Here is a 17,907-nt window from a genome sequence, read left to right as displayed (position 1 = left end):
ATGTGGGGCTCGATCCCAGAACCTTGGGATCATGACCCGAGCCGAAGGCAGAGGCTTTAACCCACTGAGCCACCCAGACGCCCCAATCGCTCATTTTCTTTAGCGATGAAGGACTTGTGCTCAGTGCAATTGGACGCCAAGCCTGTGAAGACCTGACCGCTACTTTTCCGGTGTTTGAGGTCTACCTTGTCCCTCGACTTTCTTTTTTTCTCTCCTTTCACGTGGTGGACAGTGAAATCTGAGGGTAACCTGGTGGTCTAAGGGAGCCCCGTGGGTTACCCCTGGCTGTGTCCTAAGCTTCTGTGTACCCTGAAGGACCTCAGGCTGGAGCTGTCCGCTTCACAGATTCACATCCTCAAGGTGGGAGGTTGGGGTTACCGCGTCACAGGCCCGCCTGCGGAGAGTACATTCCTTAGGCGCCCCCTCAGTGCTGCGTCGAGGCCGCGGAGCCCGCAGGAAATCACTCGGGAGAGCGGCGTTAGGTGTCGGTGGCCACCACGCCTCCCGCTTCAGGGCTCGCTTCCTACTGAGGGCGGGAGGGGACACTACGGCTCTCCGGCACTGGAGCACAGTTCTGCTCCGCTCCGCCCGAAGAGGCGGCTACGGGAGCACGCAGAACTCGGGCAGTTGCAGCACCGGCAGACTGTTCGCTCTTCCCCGCTCGCTCTTCCGCCTGCGCCGCCCCAGCCCCCGCCCTCCGCCCGGCTCACAGGAACCAGCACCCTTGCCGCTCCCGCGCTTCTCGCCTGCCACCCGCAGTGGCCTGCCTTTTATAGGCACCGCAGCCAATGAGCGCTCTCCTTTCCGTCTGCCCGCCCGCCCGGCCAATCGCCGCGCCCCTTGTGTAATCTTCGGCTGTTCGGCTGCTCTCGGCTATTTTCGTTGTTGCTGGCTTTTTTAGGGGCTGCTCGCTCGCAGCCAGAGAAGCTGCTTTTTTTTCCGGGTTCGGAGCCGTTCCGGATGCTTTAGGCTGCCGGATGTCTGATCTCCGGATAACTGAGGCGTTTCTGTACATGGATTATCTGGTAGGTGAGGGACAGGGGTGGAGTGTAGTCTCTCGGAACCCGACGTGCCCGATGTCCCTCCGCCTGGAGGAACAGCCTTTTTGCTAGCTTTCTTTGGGATGGGATGCCTTTGGGGTTCTTTCTCCTGCAGCCTGCTCTGGAGCTGTGCTGGGACTCCGAGGGGCGGCCGGCGGGGCGGAGGGGGTGGTGGAGCTGACAGGTAAAGGTGCGGCCCGGGTCACCGCGCTGCGGGGAGAGGGGCGTGCTGGGGGTGCCGGAGAGATGGGGCCGCGGCGGCGGGGCGTCCTCTGCCCGCGATCAGGTTCTTTGCTTCCCTCTGCGCTCCCCGAAAAGGACTTTCTTTCCGGGGAGGCAGGAGTTTTGTGCTGTCTCTTTAGCAGAACTCCAGGTACTATTAAAGAGCCATAACCAGAATGGCTTACTAAGTGCCCGGCAGCCCCGGTCATTTGGTTGTTATTAGATCTCTAAAGCTATGACCTCGGTCGTGGCGAGGGTTTAAAAGCACATTACCGTAAAGTAGACGGGACTAAACTACATCGCAGCCTGGTCGGGACTGGGTAGGGCAGGCATTGTCCCACTGTACCTCTTGGGGGTGCATGTGGCTTTTACCCTGGATCGCAGCTGCTTTTTAGGCCGGGCTTGTGCTGAGAAGTTTAGGTGGGAAGTGTCAGCACAATGCTGGGGCTGAGCAGTATTTTAATAATGCACTCGTGTTTTTGTGGAATTATGCAAGCATCCTGTATTGTTCCAGAAATTCTCTTTCCCCGGAGCTGCATGTGTGTGTTCAAGGGGAACCTCACTGACATTGGCTGTGTTCGATCCTATACAATTACCAGGTTTACCTTGTTAGCTCAGACCGCAGTTACGTAGAGTTGCAGTAGCTGGCTAAAAACATTGACCCTTCTGTGATCTTGTTGGACACATGCAGTGGATTTTACTATGGATTGCCCTGGCAGAGATTTGCCGTTGCCTTCTAGGAATTAAACTTAATGCTCTTCTAAGAAAGACTGTGTGAAGCTTTCATGATCAAGAAATGCTGGATAAGGACGGGTTTTGTACTGTTTTCTTGTCTTTGGACTTAACTCTAGTTTATGTGAAGTAAATGTTTCCCCTAAAGCTTAATGGCTTGTTTTTGTCTTCTGGGGAAGGGTGGTGATTGAAGTTAACGCACGACCTTGTGAATGGAGCAGAGAGAAAAAAATTGAGTTCAAATTCTGTTTTGTTCATTTGTTGATGTCAGTTATCTTTGTGATAAAGGGACATTATCCACCTACACCTGGAGCCAGTTATAGAGGTTATCTGATTATCCATGTCCTTTAAAATTCAGAGTGCCCTGTAGGTTAAAAGTTGCCAAGTGTTTTAGATTTTCTAAATCAAGTAACTGATTATTTTGTAGCTTGCCAGGTAAAATACAATACTATGGTTTTGTTTTGTAGTCCACTCAAAGCCAAAGTTTGTTGAGAATAATTCCAAATAGGAAAGGGTTACATTACCTGTACTACTAAAAGCTAATTTTATATACTTAAGTAATTCCTATAAAGGAAGTCTGGTGGTTCTGATCATTGTATTTCTTTAGTGGATGAGTTTTAAGTTTACAAATAGCATCACAAAACCAAGGTGTCAAAACCACCAAACCACTTGGGGTTCGGGGATTGAAAATTGGTGATTACTCAGGTTAATTTCTAGGTGGATTATCTAAAGGTTGTGAATGATTTGTTAGTGGGGCTTCAGGGTACCTAAAAAGCAGATTAATTTGTTTGGCAGTTTATTAACAGGCTTGTGTTAAAATCAGTGGGCCCCAAATTTGACACAGCCTTTTGGTTTCACCTGCCATGCCCCCACACACCCTATTGCACTGGTACTAAAAAATATAATTTTGTGACTTCAAGCTTAAAAAATCAAAACTGCAGTGAAGCTGTTAAATAAAAACTTAAAGGAAATAAGTCATTTTGTATGAGTGTGCCAAGCATCCCCTGTGAAAACATTTAAGACAGTCCTTAAACATGAAGTCCAATTTTTCAGTCCAGTTTCAGTTAAAAGATACAACTCTTCAGAGTCATGCTTTTGTATTTACTTCTTACCAACACAGAAAATGACGTGCCACACATTCCACTCTTCTTGTCTTTCAAATTGATTCATTTGCTTATATGTAATCTTTATATGGTGTCTATTAAAAAACAATTTCTAGAAAAAAATCAATTCTGTTGACTGCATCTGGCATTTTATTTTTAAAATCAATACTCAAGTTCTTTGACTTCCAGAAAAAAATACTCCTTTCTTGACAAGATTGGCTCTTCAGGTTTTGCTGGGCTTGTGGAGTACAGCTCCCTGTCCACTTGACAAGAATACTGGTGTATGCTAGCTTTTCTTTTTTAATCGGTGCTTGACTTTTCTTGTTGCTGCTATTGGAAGCTGGAAGAGGGAGCTCTGTGTATGTATTGTCCATTGTTCTTTGGATGGAATGTCATCACTTAACCTTTTTTACTTCGAGATTAGAAAGGAAGAGAAATGGGAGAAAGGTAGGTGCTATTTTAATAGCTTATAATAATAGTACTGTGGGTATTGAAGCAAGTGATGTAGCTGTCTGATCTTTGAGGTTGTTGATTTTCTTAAAAATAAATATTCTCAATTAGAGGTGACCAGTAAGGTAAGGGACAGGGATCATGCTGTAATATTCAAGATGGAGTTTTTAAATTCAGTTCAGGGATATAGTGGTAATTTGCTAATTCTAAATAAATATCACCCAGTGCCAGTATTTGTTGAATTGAATCACTGAGATGGAGGGACAGCCCTACTTTTCTCACCAGCTTCTAAACTGAGACAAGATAAAATCTGTTTGGATTAGGTGTTTTGTTCTGGGGAATGCAGAATGTATCCTTTACACTTCAAGATTATCAAGATACTTTGTTTGGCCTGGGTGACAATTTAAATATAAAAACCTCATGTTTTTGGTTAAGGAAATTGGCTTAGAAGGCCACACACCTTTTCTCCACCTTCACCTTGGACTTGAAAGGCCATGGTCATACCTGGGTCTGTGGATAAAAATTTGGTATTGTTCCAACAGGCAGTACTGGCATCTTACTCTCCCTTGACAGGTAGAACCAGCCAGGGAGTAAGGTAGGAGAAAATCTAGTTGTAACGAAAGAGAAACATATCTACCAGGTTTTCCCGGTGGGTTGGACAAGATCAACTTCTAGATTCAGTTTCATATTTTCTTTCTATCCTAGCTCTTGTTGACTGGTTAGAATTTTACCTTTCCCCCCCCTTCTGCCATCAAAATAGTAAAATGCATTCTGCTTATGATAATTAAATGAGATCATGGAGGGAAAGAAAGGGATTTATAAGCAGCACCTTTCTCCCCCCACCCCCCCCCCATATAGAATGTTATTGTATTGTGATTACATCGCTTATTTTTAAGACCTTAATGATTTCTTACTGGTAAATGCTGGTTTTTTTTTTTTTAATTTTTAAATTTTTTTATAAACATATAATGTATTTTTATCCCCAGGGTTCAGGTCTGTGAATCACCAGGTTTACGCATTTCACAGCATTCACCATATAGCACATACCCTCCCCAATGTCCATATTGGGCTAACTTTTAAACTAGTGCTAGTATATGGAAAGATTTGGAGTAGTAATCAGCAAGTAGGATGTCATAAGACCCTTGTTATTTTAATATTATTTCATCCATTCAGCAAATATTCATGGAACTCCCTGCTTTGTGCATGGCCCTGAAAGTCCTGGGAGAATGAGCTCCCAGCTGAGGTCCCCTTGGCGGTAGGACGGCCAGGCCTGTGGCTCTAGGAGAGTCCATGGCAGGACAGGATGTCAAAGGTGGATCAGAGAGAAGGTAGCTTCTGATGTGCTCCCTGGCTTTCTGGTAGGTTTCTTGTTTTACATGTTTTTGTTTTATTGTGAACTAAAATGCAGGGTTAGAGTTGAAAATGTGGCAACTGAAAATGGCTGATGAGTCTTGGATGCTAATTGTCAACTTAGGATCATTGCATTTATATATTGTGTTTAGAATTTAAGGCCAGCGTTTTAGATTTCCCATATAGATTGGTGAACCTGGCCTAGTTTCTTGGTCCAAGGCTGTACCTGCCATTATAAAGACTAGGGTGTCAGGGGAGAAGATTGGGTGAGAAAGTCAGCACAAGTACATCACCATCTACAGAATAAAAACCAACTGATCAAGAACAGAAACTCATGATCTGCTTGGAACAACAGAGCCTATAGGTACTAGTAAGTTGTAAATGTGCCTATTTGAAAAGAGGAGTAAAGGCACATTTGGATTTTATTTGGTGCTTGGTTAAATTTGAAGTGTGTGTTTAACCCTGAATGAACATTATAAATTGTATGTTCTGACTCTGGTCAAATTGACTATAATATAGAGGCCAAACAAGTTTTATTCTTAACTGTATGTAAATATTCTTTGAATCATAAGATTAATGCAAGGATAGATCTACCATCTGGACTTGGAATGGCAAAACAAATTGAAGAACATCTGTACCATTAAGCAGGACCTTCGACTTGGAGGCATTTGCTCTGTTTCTCCAGCTTCTGTTGCTGCAATCTTAGAAGTCTGGAAGTGGGAGTCCTAAGGAAAGTCCCACAGGAGGAATGATTCACGGTCTCTGGGAGCCTAAGCCATGTGCTTGTTGGCATGCTTGGGGTGGAGGGAGTTCACTTATAGAGCGCTTACTGTGTGCCAGATAACTTGTAAATGAATGCTTTCCCACGTAATGGCATTAAAACAGGGCTCAGGAAGGTGGTGTCCTTTCCCCAAGTTCACACAGCTAAGGAATAGAGCTGGGTTTGTAGACTTCCTTCAGCCTGGTGTTGAAGCTGTTGGGAGACCATTGAAATTTTTACAGTGTATTTCATGTAATTGCTGTGCGGCTGCTTAAGTAAAGGGTAAAAGGAAAAAAAAACAAACCAAACCAGGGGTCTTGAGGAGGCTAACCAGGGTTCCCTTGTTCTCAAGAACTTGGCTTTGCTAAGTGACTGTTAAGGAGAAGGCTGAATATGAACAACTGCATTGTGTCCTGAGCTGCTTGTCTCACAATATACTGACTCTGGTCACTGAGGTGTCACCATCTAATGATTCATCAAGTGACCACAAATGGATTTCTCAGCCACTCTGTTAGCCCTCTTCTGTCACTGCAGGGGCACCCTCTTGCCTGTCACAAGTTACAGTTCTTTTCTGAAGAGGTCACTGAGACTGAGGACCTAGTTGTCCGACCTACTTGTCCGTTTGTCTGAGGCCTGCTGTGCTCCCGCCACGTGCTGCCTGGGAAGTGAGGCTGTCCCAGCAGACAAGAGGCCCCTAGCAGTGTTGCTTATGGATTTCAGTTGGGCACACTCCCCTGATACTCACTATAAATAATTCGTTTTTGAGGTAGACTGGGAAGAAGGAAAGACTTTTGGGGAAGTTCTGGTAAGTGCATGGCAGAGAACAAGGAAACAGCAGTTTCCTCTTGATAACTTCTCACAAATGGAATTATTTATTTTCAGGTCTACAGCCCCCTTTAGTTATGCTGTAGTTCCCCACCCCCACCCCGTACCCTCGCCCCCGCATCTATCTGCCCTAATGCTTCCAGTGTTTGGGTGAGTCTAGAAAGCTGAGCTCTTGTTGACCTTCATTTCCAGTGTCTACAGAGTGAGTGAGTGAGCACATTTATTTCCAGCAGGGCTGCCTTCAGGGGCATGTGGCTGTGGGAGACCAGGCTTCGAAGGACCCTACATTTGGTTTAATGCTCTGGGCTCGACCAGCCTCTGAATCTTTGATGCTTTGCAAAACATTTTCATTTTGCCCTGGGCCTCACAAATTATGTAGCCAGTTCTGACTTCTAGTGCTGACATCAAGACGTATGGATAGCCCTTGAATGGCCCCAGGGTGGTGGCTGTCCTTGGAGTCTGTTTCCTTCATCAGATCAGGGCAGGGTCCCTGACCACCTTGATCATCACCACCAGGATCAGAGGGGACTGTGTAACAAGTATGGTGCAAAGTGTCTTACTCCTGTCACCTAACTTCGTCCTCCCATCGGTCCTGTTAACCAGAGACTACCGACTTACAATACGCGGCCTTAGAAAAGAGGGAACTTGAGGTTCAGTGAGATTGGAGTGTGGGGGCTAGAGGGTGAGCCCAGCTTGGTGAATTCCAAGCCCATTCCCGGAAAAGTGTGGTCCTGGCTACGTGGTGATAGCTGAGAGGACATGAGAGGGGCAGCCTGAATCACAGACCCAATACTGGGAACTGACAGGTCTCTTGTCCTGTGGCTTTTTGGGAGAAACCCTGGCAGGAGTGTAGAGACACCCCAGTTCCTGCTGGGGGCAGTGGCTTGGCTTTGTGCCTTCAGGTGAGCAGCTGACTCAGGAATTCTGCTTTCATTTGTATAACTACCTTTCTCCACTCTTTTTTGCATAAACATTGGTGCTCTGCTTTTTGGCTCACAGCCAAACACACCTACATGGTTTTGGGAGGACCCATTTGGAAAGTCGGATTTGCCGGCCAGTCTCATTTATCAGGTTTCTTTGTACCTAGATTTGCTGGGCACTGGTCTGACCTCTGGACTGCTGCTCAGGGTTGAGGAATTATCTCACGGAATTGTGTCCCTGTCTCCTTGAGAGGGATTCTTGGGTGTTTTTTGAGCGGGTAGCTGCTTCCCTGGCCTTACTCTTGGAGAAGTGGATGACCACCTGGAGTCCTCCCAGGGCCACTGATTGAGGCACCAAAGGACTGTACTGGTTCCTAATCATGGAGTCAGGAGCCTACAACAAAATATAGCTCTTTCAAAGTTTTATTTTTAATATTCAGAAAAGTACAGAAAATAATAAAACCTACTTCTGTGTACCTGCCTACCTCTCTGATGAACAGTTGTTAACATCTTACCATTTTAGCTCAAAACTGCTTTAAAAAAAAAAACAAAAAAACCTTTAAGGCTAGAGCTAAAGCCTGCTGCTCCCCCTTTTCTGTACTGAAGTTAGTGGGTGTCATTCTCATGCATTGTTTTTGCATTTTTACATTTGCATGTATGTATAAAGAATATACTAACAATAGATTAAATATAATTTTAACCTGCCACCCTTCTTGAAAATTTTTTGTTTTGAGATCAATAAATGTTACTCATATATATCCATAGATACTTGTTTTTTGTTTTTGGTTTAGATAATACCATTTACGCTTTTGTATGTAGATCTTATTTGCATTTTGTGAGCAGCTCAGAAGAGCATAGGTGTTGGTTTTGAGGCATGCTTTGTAGATGTTTACTTGTTAGTACTACACAGTGAGTCCTATAAATGAAATTTCATTTGCATTTCAGTATTATGCTTCCTGTCTTACAGTTGATAACAATCATTTTGTAATCCTATTAACATCTCTGCATGTGTACACCTGTTCTTGCCAGTGAAAGGCCAGATTATTTTGGTAACATATTATTAAAGTAAAAGAAAATTTGGAAAGCACAGTGGGGGGAAATTGTAATTCAGTAACCAGAAAGAACCAGTTAACATTTTCATCATAATGAAGATAGTTTCATAACCTGCTTTTTTTCTTGTATGAATACTTAAAATTTAAGTTTCTCTTCATTAGTTTCCTGCATTATATACTGACAAACCATAATTTTTTTTTTTTAACTAATCATCTTTCCATTGAATATTTTCTATTCCAATTTTGGCTGTTATAAATAACACTGAAATGAATATTCTGCATAAATTCTGGATATTATATGCTAGTGTATTATAAGGAGTGGTAATTCTTTTTTTTTTTTTTTTTTTAAAGATTTTATTTATTTATTTGATAGAGACACCGTGAGAGAGGGAACACAAGCAGGGGGAGTGGGAGAGGGAGAAGTAGGCTCCCCGTGGAGTAGAGAGCAGGATGCAGGGTTTGATCCCAGGACTCTGGGATCATGACCTGAGCCGAAGGCAGACACTTAAGAGACTCAGCCACCCAGCCGCCCCAAGAGTGGTACTTAAATGAGTCTTGTGCCAAAAAGCAATTCCAGTGCCAAGTAACTTTAAAAATTGGATCAAAGTAAAACAAGTTTCTATATTGTACAGCCTTTAATATGCAGATTACATGGTGAATCTCTAAAAGAGGGATTATTGCATACAGTGTTTCTAATCATTTGGGGTGTTTCTGCTTATGATCAAATTCTAGAAGTAGAGTTGTAGGGTCCAAAGGTACCTGCATTTTAAAGCTTTTGATATTAAATAAATTAATATTAGTAATGCACTTAAACAGTGCTCCATAGAATCAACCAGTGTTTAAGTCAAAGTCACATAATAAAGTTTGTGCTGCTGCTGATTAACCCTTGAGAATTTGTTCTCTGATTCTGCAGGAAGTGTTTAATATGGGATTCTGCTGTTCCTTTAGCCCTTTTGCCAACCCTGAGTGGTGTTGGAGTATTTATTCCTGTCTTGCTGTTGAGGAAACCGAGGGTTAGGCAGAGTGGAGTCCTCACAGCTGCCTTGGTTGTCATAAGGGTTGGTGACATGTCCATGATCTTAATCTGTACCCACTATTGCAGCAGAGAAGAAAAGAACTTTGACATTCTGTATTTGATTCCTGGGTATTCCACCTATTACCTGTGTGATCTAAGGTATTGTCCAAATATCTGTCCATAGCAAAATGGAAAAATCAGGAAAGTCTTGCAAAGTAATCATACATTTAGAGACTTAAAATATTGCAACTTTTTGTAGATGTTAGATTATATGGTCTACTCTGAAATGATAGTGAATGATAGTGTCTCTCTCAGTGTTTTATTTCCTAGCAGAATAAAAACATGACATACCTGTATTAGTCCTCAAGTTCATTTGGATGAAGGTATATATATATATATTTAGAATGCACTTATTTCTAAAATGTCAAATCCTGGGAACCTGGTCTAAGACAAATCACTCTGAATCACAATTTTCTCTTGTGCTAAACTGAGACAGCATCAGAGGTTGCTGTGATGATTAGCACTGATAAAAACATAATAAACTGTACTTAAAAAAATCACATTAGATTTTTCTGTACTGATTGGTATGAGTCCATATGACTCAATATAATGGTATCAGTAGAAGTGTAGACAAAGTGAGTCTCTATGTCCTTGATTTCCCCTGTCTCCTGACCTGCGTCAGTGACATTTTAGGGATTTTTTTCCTCTTCAAAACTGGCAGTGTACAATCTTTGTGGAGTTAAGTAAACATCATGTAGGAACACATTCTTTCATGTACCTTTTAAGAGCTGGACATTAAAGTTGCCCTTGACCTTGGATAAAACACACTTTTTGGTCTGTTCTACAAAAAGAAAAGTCCCCAAAAGAATGTTAAAGTTGATTTTTTTTAAGCTATCATTTTTTATTCCCTCTTTCTTTCTCTTGTGATTCAGAGATTTTTTTGAACTCAACCATGACTAGTAAATAATATTTACAAAACTTAAGGGCTCTTTTGAGGGTTAAATGAAATTATATTGTATTAAATTGAACATAGGTTTTATAAAGCTGATGTGCTCCTATCTTTTTTGATTTTTCATTCACTTTCACTCAATTTTAATTGTGCACTTGAAGTTGTACTTCAAGTCTTAAAAGTAAAGCTAAGTTTATATGTACCTGCATCATGTTATCACCCCCAAAACGGAGATATAAAACCTTTCAAACACTCCAGAAGGCTCTCTCTGTCCCTTCACAGGTAGTACTGAACTAGATTAGGTTTGCCTGATTTTGAATGTCCCATAAATGGAATCACAGATAGGCTTAGGATTTCTTTCACTCAGCATGCTTGTGTAATTCATCCATACTGGATGAATCAATAATTTGTTTTTTTTTGTTGCAGTGTAATTATGAATATATCATTACTAATCCATCCATTCTGTTGTTGGGCATTTAGACTGTTTTCACTTTGAGGATATTTGGAATCTGCTACAAACTTTCTAGTGCATATTTTTGGTGGAGATACTAACTTCTGTTGGTTAGAATGGAATTTCAGGCTCATTGGGTACATGTATGTTCAGGTTTACTAAATACTGGCAAACATTTTTTCCTGAAGCAGCTGTACCAACCAATTGGACCACTCCCAGTGTAAGAGTTACACTTATTTCATATCCTCACCAATACTACTTGTATTATCAGTCCTTCTCACTACCCATTCTGATGGGTGTGTACTCCAAAGAAATTGGAGTTGCCCAAAAGTTGCCCAAAGCTACTCTGTATGTTCAGGCATGAGAATAATATAATACAAGAGGATTATAAAACAGATTCTTTTTTTTTTTTTTTTTAAAGATTTTATTTATTTATTTGACAGACAGAGTTCACAAGTAGGCAGAGAGGCAGGCAGAGAGAGAGAGAGAGAGAGAGAGAGAGAGGGAAGCAGGCTTCCTGCGGAGCAGGGAGCCCGATGCGGGGCTCGATCCCAGGACCCTGAGATCATGACCCGAGCCGAAGGCAGCAGCCCAAACCACTGAGCCACCCAGGCGCCCCTATAAAACAGATTCTTTTTTTTTTTTTTTTTTTTTTTTTTAAAGATTTTATTTATTTATTTGACAGAGAGAAATCACAAGTAGATGGAGAGGCAGGCAGAGAGAGAGAGAGGGAAGCAGGCTCCCTGCTGAGCAGAGAGCCCGATGCGGGCCTCGATCCCAGGACCCTGAGATCATGACCTGAGCCGAAGGCAGCGGCTTAACCCACTGAGCCACCCAGGCGCCCCATAAAACAGATTCTTAATCTTGAGAATTTACTGGCCATATTCTGAAATTCCTGTGCTATTCAGCTGTGTGGTTTACTCAGATTCGGACATGTCACAATGATACCATGGGAGTTAATTGACCTGATTTTTGTTCCTGTCTTTGCCACCAACCAGGTGTGGAGGTTTGGGCAAGCCCGTCAGTCTCATTAACTTGTTTCTTCATCTGTAAAAAGATGGGATTAATTAGGTAATCTCAAGTGTTCATTTCATTTCAAAAAAAATTTTAGTCCTTTTTGTATACTTTCGGGAAGAGTTAGCTGTCTTGCATTCTTCCAGTTTTATTTATTAAGTGATGGAGTTGCCTTGATATAATTTATCAGTCATTCACTGAAACAACTCTAATTTTTTGATCCTTTTAGGTTCTGATGTCCTGGCTCTACAGAGATACAAGTGCATGAGCCATTGGCCTATTGTCAGGGAATTTACACTCTGAGAGATGAAAAATAGGCAGTTACATTTTGGAGTGGCTCATTCCATTTAGAGTGAAGTAAAAGTTACTGAGGGAGTGTCTGAGAGGAAACTTAACTTAGACTTGAGGGCCCAAGAGAGCTTCCAAGAGGAGTCCTTTTTATTTATTTATTTATTTATTTTTATTTTTTTTTTTTTAAAGATTTTATTTATTTATTTGACAGAGAGAGATCACAGTAGGAGAGAGGAAGGGAAGAGATCACAGAGAGAGGAAGGGAAGCAAGCCCCCTGCTGAGCAGAGAGCCCGATGTGGGACTCGATCCCAGGACCCTGAGATCATGACCTGAGCGGCTTAACCCACTGAGCCACCCAGGCGCCCGAGGAGTCCTTTTTAATCTGTAATGTTGGACTTGAGTTGGCCCAGTGACCGGCCGAGCCAGGCAGAAGGAAAAGCTTGTGCAGAGCCTCGGGGGTAAGTGACCCCACACTTCAAGGACCTTCCAGGACTCAGTGTGCCTGGAGCAGAGTCAAGAGCAGTGGATGTGCCTGGAGCTGCACAGCCCAGCGAGGGTCACGTCATGGGAACCTCCGAAGTTTGCCTGGACTGCCTTGGGCTGATCGGGCTGCACTGTGAGGGATGGGAAGGGAGGCCAGATGGGACCAAGAAGACCGGGAGCGGTTTTCCTGGTTCAGGAATGGAGTGATGGTATTCACCACCAGTCAGGAGTAGGACCAATCTGCAGAAGTAGATGCTTTAAAGAATTGCTTCAATTCCGCAATTGGATGTAGGAGGTGAGAACGATTTTAGGGAATCCTTAGATTTTTGGCTTGAGCGTTATTCTGGTTCTCTGTCGTGTTAATGAATCACCTTCAAAGAGTGGCCGTGCACAAGAACTCGTTGACTCATGAATCTAGAGGTAGATTAGGGCCAGCAAGTTTGGTCTTGCTCAGGATCCCTCAGGAAGCTACAGTCAAATGGTGACTGGGCTCATCTCAAGTCTTCTTCATGCACTTGTCTTGCATTTGGGGTTGGGAACAGCCAAACAGCTTGAAGAGTGTGGACTCCTGGGGCCATCTCTCTGCATGGTCTGTCTCCATGCTGTATCAGAGGGATTGTACTTCTCACGTCCAGGTGGAAGTCTCACTGTGAATGTGCCAAAGGAGACTGGTGGAAGCTGCCAGTCTTTTCTGACTGAGCCTCAGCAGCCTCGTGGTACCAAGTGGACTGTTATCTTGTTCATCAAGGCAGTCCCACGGGTGAGCTCAGGGTCCAGAGCAGGAGATGGACACCACCTCTTGGTAGGAGGAAGTCGAAGAATTTGTGGGCATCTTTTAAAACCACCGTAAGTTTTGGGGTGGCTAGTGGGGTCATGTACTGGGGTAGGTCACCCTTGAAGGAACGGCATGATAGAGAAAAATGAGGAATTTAATCTTGGTGTTGTTGAGTTTTTACTGCTTGTGCAAAATCCGAGTTGAGGTTTCATGTAGGTTGGTGGAGCTCAGAGAGGACTCCTGGAGATGAAGTAAGAAACAGTAGGTGCCTTTGTTGTTCCTTGCCATAGACTATTATATTATCATGTGGGAGCCACAGTGTTAAGTGTTTCTCATGTATTGTTCATTACTGTTATCTTCGAGATTAGAAAACTATCGTCTAGAGAAATGGAGTGTCCTGGCTGTGGTGTGGGAGTTAGAACTTGAACTCCGGTTGGGCTAATGTCTCCACTCCCAGTCTTCACCACTTAGGTGATACCTGAAGCCATGAATGAGCTTGCCATCTGGGAGGGTCATGCAGAATAGGAAGAGAAGAATCCCCAGGAAGCCCAGTCCCTCAGTTCATGCAGGCATATAGTAGGTTCATGCAGGCCTATAGTAGGCAAGCAGTTTTTGTGGGATTGGAAAAAAGGAAAAGAGCCAAAACAGAGGCTGAGAGAGAAGTGAAAGATTGGGAAGAAAACCCCAGGGAGTGTGGAGTCAAGCAGGCTGAGAAGGGAGATCTTTCCAGAACGAGGAAGTGGCCAGTTGCCCAGAGATCATGAAAATAAAGACGGAAAAGTGGCCACTGGATTTGAGTCTGCATTGACCTGGGTGGGCCAGGGTGCGCTCAGGCCTGGTGGGAGGTGAGGTGTTGACGCTGCTGCAGTGACGTCTGTCAGGAAGTTGCTCCATGTCAGGGAATTGCTCCATGAAGGGGAAGAGGAAGGAGCCAGAGCTGGAGGGGCCGGGAACAGTGAGGGGCACCTTTCCTCTTTACATGGGGCCAAACTGAAGATGGATAAATGCTGATGAAGTAGACCGAGAAGTCCCTTGGCTGATGGTGACTGAAATGTGGAGTATGGGCTTGGCTGAGTGGGCTTGAAGCTAAAGAGCGACGGCGAGTAATGACCGGGGAACCGGAAGCGTCGGTTGCTGTTTGGTGTGAAGTTCAGAAGCCATGACTGAACAATGGCCTGAATCTGGTGGGGTTGTGAATTATTTTTTTCTTCCAGACATTTAGGACAATGGCAAGACCATGGTTGAAGCGACAGACAGTGAGCTGACTTACTGGAAGGGCAAACAAGGTAAAGGATGCACAAGGGACTGGTGGTCTTGATGAGGCTGAGTGATAGGCATCCTTGGGAGTGTTAAGAAAACTGGAGGGAAGGAGAGTTCAATGTGGTTAGATCAAAGGGTATTTGAACTTAAGATCGCAGAGGTAGAGCTGTTCTCTGAGGGGAAGCTCTAGTGTGGCCACGGTTGGCAATGGAAAAGATGGGAGGTTAGGAGAAGAAGAAATACAGCCAAGGCATTGGATGGAGCATGCTTATGGATGGCAAAGCTGCTGGGACCATGGCAGGACTCCACGAGAGAGGCTGAGCCAGGTTCAGATATATTCTCAGTGAATGAGGTGAAGGTCAGTCAGTGTCCTTGAGAAGGAGAGGTTGAGAGCGCTGGGTATTAGAACATCTTGTCCTTTGTCTCCCCGCTTAAGATTTATCATAGAGAAAAGGACCATGAGTGTGGGGGGTGCGGAGGGGCGGAGGGAGAGGGAAAGAAGCAGTCCCTCTGCTGAGTGTGGAGCCTCACACTGGGCTAGATCTCCAGACCCTGAGATCATGATCTGAGCCCAAACCAAGAGTCAGATGCTTGAGCTACCCAGGTGCCCCTCCTTTTCCTGAGTCTTGAGAGGAGTAGGATTGGTCTGGAGAGCCTCGAAGATCTCAAAGGAATTGAGGTTGGCCACCCGTGGATGGGATACTTTGCAAAGCGCTTCTGGGTGTGGAGGGGTTTCATGGTTCACCTACCCTCCACCTGCCGGGGTAAGATGCCCTGCTTCACCTTCACTGTGTCTTTGGCAAGTGACTGCTCAGTGCTTTATTCCTCTGCTCAGTGGGGGAGAATTACTCTTAATCCCCCCTTGGGTTTGGTGAGGAGTCACTGAAATAATACTTGTACTCCAGAACAGTGCCAGATCCCCTCTCTGATGCTTCCTCTTGCTCATCGTCAGAGCAGAAAATACCTGCCAATATCAACAATGAAGGTATTTAAGTGAGGTATAACTGAGGTGTACAACACAATGATTTGATGTTTGTATAGATTGCAGAATGAACACCACAATGAATTAATATCCTTCACCATTCATAGTTACAGTTTTTTTTTTCCTTGTAACTTTGTAGATCTACCATCAAATATGCAATACAGTATCTTTCACTAAAGTTACCATGCTGCACATTCCTCCCTAGGACTTTTTAAATTTTGTAACTAAAAGTTTATAGTTTTTGACTCATTTCACCCATTTTTGCCACTCTCCAAACTCTGCCTCAGGCAACTACCTTTCTGTTCTATCTGTGCGCTGGTTTGTGCCTCGAGGTCCTGTCAGAGTTGTTTTTCTCTGACTTGCTTCACTTAGCAGAATGCCCTCAAGGTTGGCAGTCACTTTCTAAGGGCCCTGTGAAGTAGATAACTAGTATCAGCTCCATTTTTCAGGTGTAAAAACTGAGACTTTGAAAAGTTAATCAACTTACTTGGGGACATACACCCTGCCAGAGGGCTCTCTGGAAAGGCTGGGGAGGGAGACTCTTGTGAGGTGGGCTTGTTGGAGAGGAAGCATCAAGGAGTGTGAGGTCAGGGTAACTGTAACGTGAAAGATGGAGTCAGGTGGGTGCTTCCAAAAGAATTTGAGCTGGCAGTTCTTTGGTTACGTGTTTGGGAGAAGGTTAAGTCCAAGTTAGTAGTGTTATGGGGCGGGGAGGGTCCTAGTTCAGATAAATAAACCCACAGCTCAGATCTTCACACCTTCTGCCTATACTTTTCTGCTAAGAGGAGTCAAGCTTCTAAGGGTGTCCTGGTCCCTAGAGAGGGAGGAGACTGGACTCTTGGGGGACTTGGTTGCCCTGGCACAAGCCACAGAGGGGCTCCCAGGGTTGGGGTCCCGGCTGGCACCAGACTCCAGGGCAGAGAACTGGTAGTTTGAAGTGCTGAGTCCAGAAACTGTTGAAGCTGGTGAAAGCTGGTCTTAGGTAGCTTGTAGGGCCAATTTTTCTGAAGGCAGAACTGCTTGGGGCCATTCTGCTAGGGCAGCCTGGGAAGTAGTCTGGCACGCTGTGTTCTGGAACCATTGTGTGATAATCTGGATGTGTTCGTAAAGCCGAAATGGCCTGCATGATCTGTCCTACCCCGACCCCTGACTTCTACCTATTTCAAATGATCAGAGCTAGAACTTGGTAAGTCCTCCTTTTCCCTCCTAGTCTCATTTAAGTCATCTTCGCCCAGGCTTTGACTACCAATACTGAATTGAGGCTCCCTCCAGGGCTGCCCTTAGAGCTGCCTTAGAACGCTGCAGGGATGCCTGGCCTAGGGGATCAGTGTGGCAGAAATCCAGCTCCTGCTTGCCTGGCTAAGGTGTCCATTGTGCTTTGGCTCAGAGGTGCTAATGGGCCTGCCCCGCCCCACCTCAGGCCTCAGTTCCTGGATCTTTTGCCCGACCAAGCATGGTATGTCGCCTGGCAGGGCTGGGTTGTGGGCCTCATTGTTGCCAGAGCCTGGCATAGGAACACGGGATGGCTGCAAAGTCGGTGATTGGGCCAAGAGGCTGCACAGAGAATGGTAAAGGACCTAGACCTTGGGGTCCATTCTGCCTGCTTTGGCATTCTCTGGTTTTTACCTGCTGTGCCCCACATTCCTTGTATGCAAAATGGTCATGATAATAGTACTTTCATCAGAGTTAAAATGCAGAAAGCATTTAAAGGAGTTTAGTATCCTAAGCACTTTCACTTTATTTATTTATTTATTTATTCATTCATTCATTTATTTATTTATTTTAAGACTAGAGAAACTCTGTGTGTGTGTGTGTGTGTGTGTGTGTTTTAAGATTTTATTTATTTATTTGACTGACAGAGATCACAAGCAGGCAGAGAGGCAGGCAGAGAGAGAAAGAGGGAAAGCAGGCTCCCCGCTGAGCAGAGAGAATGATGTGGGGCTTGATCCCAGGACTCTGGGATCACTACCAGAGCCCAAGGCAGAGGCTTTGACCCACTGAGCTACCCAGGCACCCCTAGTATCCTGAGCACTTTTAAAGTGCTATTATTGAACTACTCTCCTGCGGTTATTGGACTGGGACTTTCTTTTTTTGTGTTTTTGTTTTTTGTATGATTTTTTTAAAATTAAAGATTCTATTTAAAAAAAAATTTTTTTAAAGATTTTATTTATTTATTTGACAGACAGAGATCACAAGTAGGCAGAGAGTCAGGCAGAGAGAGAGAGGAGGAAG

The 17,907-nt window shown here is 44.2% G+C and overlaps 1 protein-coding gene across 1 annotated transcript in view; it reads left to right on the top strand.

The window, feature by feature from the left end:
- The first annotated feature begins 869 nt into the window (after positions 1 to 869).
- The window catches only part of ARL15 (ADP ribosylation factor like GTPase 15), a 405,338-nt gene continuing 388,300 nt past the window's right edge, over positions 870 to 17,907 (top strand). Inside the window, exon 1 of the mRNA XM_059173965.1 lies at positions 870 to 1,025. Within this exon, the coding sequence (XP_059029948.1) occupies positions 978 to 1,025 (48 nt within the window). The 5' untranslated portion in view covers positions 870 to 977. The remainder of the gene's footprint in view (positions 1,026 to 17,907) is intronic.

This window comes from Mustela lutreola, chromosome 5 (assembly GCF_030435805.1).
Source record: "Mustela lutreola isolate mMusLut2 chromosome 5, mMusLut2.pri, whole genome shotgun sequence".
Taxonomy (NCBI): domain Eukaryota; kingdom Metazoa; phylum Chordata; class Mammalia; order Carnivora; family Mustelidae; genus Mustela; species Mustela lutreola.
This window is presented reverse-complemented; position numbering and strand designations above follow the sequence as displayed.